This window comes from Tupaia chinensis, unplaced genomic scaffold, assembly GCF_000334495.1.
Source record: "Tupaia chinensis unplaced genomic scaffold, TupChi_1.0 Scaffold000601_1, whole genome shotgun sequence".
NCBI lineage: Eukaryota > Metazoa > Chordata > Mammalia > Scandentia > Tupaiidae > Tupaia > Tupaia belangeri.
In genome coordinates this window covers 43,090-52,027 of record NW_006160119.1, presented here as the reverse complement: position 1 = coordinate 52,027, position 8,938 = coordinate 43,090, and the positions used below count along the sequence as shown (strand labels likewise).

At 41.9% G+C, this 8,938-nt stretch overlaps 1 protein-coding gene across 1 annotated transcript in view; it reads left to right on the top strand.

Annotated features, from left to right (window-relative positions):
* Window positions 1-8,938, top strand: part of DNAJC13 (DnaJ heat shock protein family (Hsp40) member C13) — a 113,795-nt gene that overhangs the window by 97,009 nt on the left and 7,848 nt on the right. Inside the window, 7 exon segments of the mRNA XM_014591586.2 lie at window positions 2,364-2,548; window positions 3,265-3,339; window positions 5,080-5,131; window positions 5,134-5,192; window positions 5,712-5,891; window positions 6,563-6,730; window positions 7,835-7,948. Of these exon segments, the coding sequence (XP_014447072.1) occupies window positions 2,364-2,548; window positions 3,265-3,339; window positions 5,080-5,131; window positions 5,134-5,192; window positions 5,712-5,891; window positions 6,563-6,730; window positions 7,835-7,948 (833 nt within the window).

Below are 8,938 nucleotides of genomic sequence, written 5' to 3'. Positions count from 1 at the left end.
CCCCCCAGGGTAGATGGCCATGCCACAATCCCTTCTCCTCCATTCTCCTCTCGGGATCTTGGGGACACATGTACCTGGTGAGAGTCGAAGCCACTGGGTCCGAGACACGAACTTCAGTTGACCACATGGGAGTCCAGCAACATAGCCATTATGCCACCTGCTGGTCCCATACCTGCCATTTCCTGTCACAGCTCTCAAGACCCTCTAGTTCTGTGGGACAGTTTGAAAAACACTAGTATAGATGAGATTCACTGTAAGTATGATTTCAGAGTCTAGGGTCATTCACCCTTTGCAGTGGCCATATCAGTAGCAACTTAGAAAACCAAGGAGTATGTTAATAACATTTAAAGATTTGTTGGGGGCCTATTTGGGTGGATTTCAACATTGAAACTATCCTTCGGCTTGGGAATTAAACTTGAGTTAACACAGCACAAAGTGTCGGAGACTCATTTGCATGAGAGAGAAGAAAGAGCACTGTGGGGATTTGGAATAGCATGAAGACTGTTGTGTACTTGAACACAGAAGAGAGAGATGCACTTTAAATATGTATTAAAAGGATTAGTCTGAGTATATAGCAGTTGGATCAGTAAAGAGAGTGGTGACTAATCGACTCACTTTCCTGTATGAACTGAACAGGACGCATTTGTAAAACATTTATTTTATGGCATTTATAACTAATCAGAATTATTTTAGAAACCTTTTTCATGCCTGTCGTCACACACACCCACACCCATCACACACCCACGCCTGTCATCACACACACCCACACCCATCACACACACATATCCATCACACACACCCACAGCCATCACACACACCCACGCCTATTACACACCCATGCACGTCACACACCCACGCCCATCATCACACACCCACGCCCATCACATGCCCATCACACACACAAGCCCATCATCATACACCTACAGCCATCACACACACACGCCCATCACACACCATCATCATACACCCACGCCTATCACACACACACGTCCATCATCACACCCACACCCGTCATCACACACCCACGCCCATCATACACACACGCCCATCATCATACACCCACAGCCATCACCCACACACACGCCTATCACACACACACGTCCATCATCACACCCACACCTGTCATCACACACCCACGCCCATCACACACACATGCCCATCATCATACACCCACGCCCATCACACACCCACATCCATCACACACACGCCCATCACATACACACGCCCATCACATACACATGCCCATCCCACACCCACATCCATCACACAACCACACCCATCACACACCCACGCCCATCACACACACGCCCATCACATACACATGCCCATCCCACACCCACATCCATCACACAACCACACCCATCACACACCCACGCCCATCACACACCCATGCCATCACACACCCACACCCATCATCACACCCACGCTCATCATCGCACACCCATTCCTGTCACACACCCACGCCCATCACACACCCATGCCATCACACACCCACACCCATCATCACACCCACGCTCATCATCGCACACCCATTCCTGTCACACACCCACGCCCATCACACACCCACATCCATCACACACACGCCCATCACATACACACGCCCATCACATACACATGCCCATCCCACACCCACATCCATCACACAACCACACCCATCACACACCCACGCCCATCACACACCCATGCCATCACACACCCACACCCATCATCACACCCACGCTCATCATCGCACACCCATTCCTGTCACACACCCACGCCCATCACACACACCCACACTCATCCTCCAGAGCTGACTGAAGCTGGGAGTGCATCCTGGCACCAAGGCCCTGTTTGGAGTGTTCTGTGTCTTTCTTGCTCCTGGAAAATACAAAATTAAGAAAAAAGTGTTATCCAGAAAGCAGAATATAAAATGTCACTCTCATTTAAATGAAATGTCTTCTCACAATCTTCTATGTAATGCAGTGCACATCATGAGTGTTAATACAGTCTGTGGTGCATTTGCTATGTCTTGCTTCAAGGATCAGATCAAAAGTTCCAGTGATCCTATGGATAACATCGAAAGAAGGTTTTCTTCAAAAGATCAGGACATACCAAGTGCAATTAATTTACCAGAAAATACTCTTAGTGGAACCATTTTAGAGACATCTATCAAACAAGTTTGCTGAAAAGCTAAAACCCAAAGGATCTAATTAACATTTAATTTCTTTTTTATAAACTGGAATAAGGAAACATTTAGGTGTTGAATACTTTATCATTTTAATTTCTCTTCAGACAGCATAATTGAATAATTATTATTAACTGTGGCCTGATCAGTTTTTATTTTGTGTTTTTGTTTTCTCAATACCCATCTTTGGTTACTTCAGATTTACAGCCTTATAAATATGCAGGATACCCTATGCTGATTAGGACTATCACAATGGAAACTTCAGATGACCTCCTGTTCTCAAAGGAGTCACCGTTGCTGCCGGCAGCTGCAGAGCTAGCTTTCCACACTGTCAACTGCTCAGCTCTCAATGCCGAAGAGCTCAGAAGGGAGAGTGGGATAGAGGTAATGTAGGTTGACCCCGTGCTTTCTTGAAGCTAGGTTAGGCACATTGCTCTAGGCATTAGAGAATTCACCAAGTATAAATGCCATTCATACAATTGTTCTTCAATTTATTTCAGTAGATAGTATTCTATTCTTTATATTTTAGTTCTAAAATTCAAGGTAGAAAAGGATTTTTATTTTAAATTGTGATTTGGAGATTATTGGATTCAAACTTTGAAAAGGTAATACTGCTTATGAAGTAGCTTATTGGAAGACTTAAAAAGAAACTCCTTTATTGTTTATTTAACGAATGTTCATTGAGCAAAAACGTATGTAACAAATATGTAGCACTAAAAGCTTATTTATATTTAGTTCCTTTTAGAAAAGGTTTTTCAGACTTCAAGTCGAAGTGGATAAATAATGGTTGAGGGACCAGCAGTTAGTATAATGGCTATGTTGCTAGACTCCCATGTAGTTGGCCATGGTTCGCATCCTGGACCCGGTGGCTTAAAACTCACGCCGGGTGCATGTGCGTGCGTGCCCAATATCCCGAGAGGAGAATGGAGGAGAAGGGATTGCGGCGTGGCCATCCCCCCTGGGGGGTGATTTCTTGCTTTCTGTTTCTCTGTCTCTCTCTGTCTGTATGGCGAGTACACACGCCCTATCGCAAAAACCTCTCCAAAAAAAGAAAAAAGAAAAGAAAAAGAAGAAATAATGGTTGACATTTTTCTCTGCAGGTGTTACAAGAGGCATTTAGTCGCTGTGTAGCTGTCTTGAATCGTTCCAGTAAACCAAGCGACATGTCAGTACAGGTGAGGTTAAAGCCTATGTTCTGAGGAAGTGGTTCAGACTTTAATATCTGTAGGAATCAAACACAGGGTTCATTAAAGCATGAGATGCCGAGCTATACCCACTGCACCTTTGAGTTTCCGTTGGGAGGTCTGGGGTCAAGCTTGAGAATGTGCTTCTCTAGCAGGTTCCCAGGTTGTAGTATTCTGTGTACCCGTCACACTTAAAGAATCACGGTGCTAAGTCCCTTGTGATCCATTGACTTAATTTCTTCGTTTTGTGAGGGAGTTTTGCTATAGGGTGCTTGCCCTCTCTGAGAGACGGAGAAACAGCAAGATATCACTCCTCATGGTGGGATGGCCATGCCACAGTCCCTTCTCTTGATTCTCCGCTCATGATTTTTGGCACTCGCTCACATGGCCCGGCACGTGTTTCATGCCGCCGAACTGGGACCTGAATTGCAGTTGGCCACATGAGCGTCCAGCACCCCAACCACTGTGCCACCTGATGGCCCTTAATTTCTTTTTCTTAAAGTAAATAATAACATACTAAACTATTCTGTCTCATTCAGTCAACTTCAGACATTTGTCTTTTTGCTATTCTTGTTTCACATTCTTACACCCCTTTTTCTACCTCTCTTCCCTCATCCCTAATATTTTCATTGGCGTAAATTTTTGTTAGGGTTGTGTAAGCAAGATTTTTTAATGGAAAATTTATTAGGAATTTATTAACATCATTGTAGAGTAGCGTGCATCTTTACATATAACCTTTTTTTATACCATCAAAATTTAAAATATTAAATGAATGTTGGCTTTTGAGTTTAACTTTTTTTTTTCCTATAGGGTGAACGCACTCACCAGAGGGTGTGTGCGTGCGTGCGCGCGTGAGAGAGAGAGAGCGAGAGAGAGAGAGAGAAAGCATCCCCATTGGGGGAATAGCCACATTACTGTTGCTTTTCCTCCATTCTCCTGAGATTTTTGGACAATGCACATACGCTCATCTTACCTTCCAAGCAGCCAGGTGTAGGTCTTGAACCACACAGTCAGCCATGTTGGATTCAGCCACCCACAACCTCCACACCACCGGCTATCTCTCATCCTCTATTTTGAAGTATATTGCATAAATAAAATTATGATAGTCTACCATTTTAATAAACTGGACTAAAACACCTTAATGCAGAGTCCTGCAAACTTTTTTTTTTTAATTGTGAGAGAGCACACGCAATTGGAGAGTCCTCCCACTCCTCTGGGGTATAATCACACCACACCACAGTCCTTGCTCCAGTTCTCCACCCTGTGGGAGTTTTGGGAGGGGATGCTTGGTGTATTTTTTAAGTTGCCAGAGCCAGTATTCAAATCATAGTAGGCCATGTGGGATTTGGCTCCTTTAACCAATTGGCCACAGGGCTGCTCCTCAGCAAATTTTTGCCAGAGAGTAAATATTTGAGGTTTTATTCAGTCTCTGTTACATATTCTTTTGTTTTTTTTTACAACCCTTTAAAAATATAAAACCTGTACTTACCTCCCTGGTGGCTTAAAAACTGACCATGGTCGATGTGACGCATGGGCTATAGTGGTGGTAGTTTGGCAGCCCTTGCATCTTAGTGAGAAAGATGAGTGATCCAATAGAAATGTTCTTTGTCATTTTGGAACATCATACATACCTTTAAGCATTATTTACAAATCTCCACCAGTTTTATTTTTGCTCTGTCGTAAGTAAGGAATGCACACCTCACTTTTTCCTATCTGCTATGTTGTCTGCAGGTGTGTGGACACATAAGTAAATGTTCTAGTGTGGCTGCTCAGTTTGAAGAATGCTTATTACAGAAATGCCTAGCATCATCAAGGATCTCTGTCGAGTGCTGTATTTTGGCAAGGTAGAGTTGATATTCCTCTTTTTAAAAGTAAACTATGTCTTATTTTGTGTGTGCTTAAAAAAAAATCTAAGAAACCAAACTAGAGAGCTATTCCCAAGTGTCTTTGAGACACTGGTCTCAAAGATAGTAACTCTTGTTTCTCAACATAAGGTCACTTTTCATTTTAGGCTTTAAAGGATACAGAATTTAGATTTAAATTTGAAAATACAGGAAGAGGTAATTATTTTGCAAAGAGAGCTAGCTTGACATACATTCACAACCAGTTTTTCTTCGGAGCCTTTTTTTTTTTTTTTTAAAAAATTATTTAACTTTTTTTCATCCTTCTTTTCTTCCTTCTTTCCTCCTTTCCTTCCTTCGACTCGGAGAGAGGGAGAAAGTTAGAAAGCAAACCTCCAGGTCCGGGACCCAAAGCACAGTTGGTCATGTGGGAGTCCAGCGCCCTTAACCACCATGCCTCCTGCCGGCCCCTAGAGCTTTTCTTAATCATATAAATTAATTTCATTGTTCTTCTTCTCACAGAGCATTCCACGGGTGGCTGCCCTTGGGGTAGAATGCGTCAGTTCTTTTGCTGTGGATTTCTGGCTGCAGACACACCTGTTTCAGGCTGGAATTTTGTGGCATCTGCTTGGTTACCTGTTTAGTTACGACTATACACTAGAAGAGAGTGGCATTCAGAAAAATGAGGAGACAAACCAGCAGGTACCTTATACTTTAATATGGAATTCGAACCCAAGCCATTGAGGGTTGATGATTAATGCAGAGCAGAATTTCTGATATCTATAACCCCAGCTCTTAAAGTTCCAAAACTTTTTATCTTAATTGCTTATGCTTATCGGATTCAAGGTAAAGGAATTTGCAGAAGCATGTACTGGACACAGTTTACTTATTTATTTTTTTTCTCCAGAGTCAATTTTATGATTGCAGAATTTGGTGGTGTGTTACAGGAAAATTTAGTATTATCATCAAGCTTTTAGGGCTAGGTCCCACAAAGCCTTGAGTACTAGTTTGATTTTCATAAACTGTTTCCTGGCCTTCCTTTCGTCATCGCTCATATTATTAGCACCTTTAGCAGGCAAGTCTACCTGCCCATCTCCTACTCCTGCCCACCCTCCAGATGTGCTTCTTCTAGATATCCACACGTTTTGGATTGGGTGTCAATGAGTGCTAGATTCTGACAACCTTCACTAAAAAGAGAAGAATAAGCTCTAATGCTCTTTCTTATAACAGTGTTGAGGATTCTCGTGCCCTCTTTTTGTTTGCTTTCTGCTGTTCCATAAATATGTTCTGTACAGTTTGGTTTCATAGTTATTATGTTATATATAAGATAACAGATATACCTTAATGTCTTAATTTTTGTATGTATGTAATAGGAAGTAGCCAACAGCCTTGCAAAACTGAGTGTCTGTGCTCTAAGTCGCCTTGGAGGGTATTTGCCTGAAGAACAAGCAACTCCAGAAAACCCAACCATAAGGAAAAGTCTAGCTGGCCTCTTGACACCCTATGTTGCTAGAAAACTTGCTGTGGTCAGCGCTACTGAGGTATGGGCTTCTGAGGTGGCTGGATTTTCATGAACAGTGCAAGACATTTCAAGTGGTAAAGGAGTATGGTAATATTGATTGCTCTGGGGAACCTTAAAAGTGCACATGCTTGTTGTCTCATCCTTGAAAGTCAGTGTATGATGGATTAGGTAATGGTATCTGCTCCCCAAGTCCAATCTCTGCAGGGTTCAACTTTGTGATTCTCAGCTCCGGGGTCCACCATAGTTCTTACCAGCCCTGAGTCGCAGAGTGACAGGGCCAGAATCCAGTGACTGGATGGTGCTCTGCAGTGGCCAGAGTGCCGGAATTCGATAACTCAGTCTTTGTCCAGCTATTTCTGATGAGCCATTGTTTATTTGCACTCAGAGTACATAAACATATATGCACACCAACATATGCATGTGCATAAATACATACAGAGATGCTTTACAAAATAAGTATGACCCAGCCTCTTTGACCTTTTTTGTGAGGATCATTAAGAAACAGTCTAAGGGTAATCAGCAGTTAGTGTAATGGCTATGTCGCTGGACTCCCACGTAGTCGACCGCGGTTTGCATCCCGGACCCGGTGGCTTAAAACTCAAGCCGGACGCGTGTGTGTGCATGCCCAAGATCCCGAGAGGAGAATGGAGGAGAAGGGATTGCGGCGTGACCATTGCCCCTGGGGGGTGATTTCTCGCTTTCTGTCTCTATGCCTCTCTCTCTGTCTGGCGAGCGCACGCACCCTATAGCGAAAATCTCTCCAAAAAATAAAAAGAAAAAAAGAAACAGTCTAAGTATATAGTATCAAATAATTAGAAGCACAATAAAACTTGTTAAATAGGATACTATGTACCCTTTAATTATGAAAGAATAATTAAAGACATTAAAATATTTTAAATGAGGCTAGGTCTCCTGTTTTTGTATAAAACTAAATAAATTGATGACAGCAGTTAACTATAGTTATTTTTTTCCTCTCTGGATCTTGGGCACGCATGCACAGGCCCAGTGTGAGTTTTAAGCCACTGGGTCTAGAACTCGAACTGCCGATGACTGTGTGGGAGTCCAGCGAAGCAACCATTGCACCATCTGTTGGTCCCCAAAACAGTGATATTCTGTCTCCTAGATTTTGAAGATGCTTAATAGCAACACTGAGAGTCCCTATTTGATCTGGAATAATTCCACGAGAGCGGAACTACTTGAGTTTCTTGAATCCCAACAAGAGAACATGATTAAAAAGGTATGTTATTTCAGTTTTCTTTGGTAATTGTCATGGACATTCTAGAAATAGAACTTAGTATTAAAAAAACAGAAACCCTTGGTATATATCTCAGTTTGGTGTTAATCATACCTATAGCTTTTTGCCATCTCATTTCTGGCCCGTTAGGAGTTGTTGTTGTTACCACATACATATAATTGTCCAATTATTTAGTTATTTATTTTAGAGAGATTTTTGCTATAGGGCATATGCACTCGCCAGAGAGACACAGAGTGAGAGACAGTGAGAAATCACCCCTCGGGTGGATGGCCACACCACAATCCCTTCTCCTCATTCTACTCTCGGAATTTTGGCCATGCATGCACATGTACCCAATGTGAGTTTTAAGCCTCTGGGTCTGGAACTGAAACCACAGTTGACTATATGAGAGTCCAGCGACATCACCACTACACCATCTGCTGGTCCTATATATAGCTATCTTCTAGTTTTAAAAAATAAACCAGATTTTTCTCAAAAGCCTTATTTGAATTGTTTACTTCAGCCCAATAATCAAAGTTGCTTTCTAGTAACAAAGTTAAAACTATCTTATCCCTTGCCATTTAGTGGATGCAGCAAAGGAGAAGGCTTTTTTTTTTTTTTTTATCATCATAATCTTCTTTATATTACATTGGATTACATATAACTTTACATTGACTTCCATTGCTTTTTCAAAAGGGAATGCCATGCATGTCAGTCAATACAGAGGCATCTATCTCCCCGCTTTATCATTCAAAGTCTTTTCCATGCATTTCTCAATAATTATTATTATTATAATTTTTTAAAACAGTCAATCACTATTTCTCATTTTGCTTGTTAAAAGACTTCACCCATCATGAAATACTTCCCAGACCAGTCCAGTTGAGAATACTATACACGTCATCTTCAACAGATAATAAACCATATCTGTTTCTCACTAACATCCCCTCTATTGTTCACTTGCTATCTTTCTCTATCCTCTTCTCTTTTTTTTTT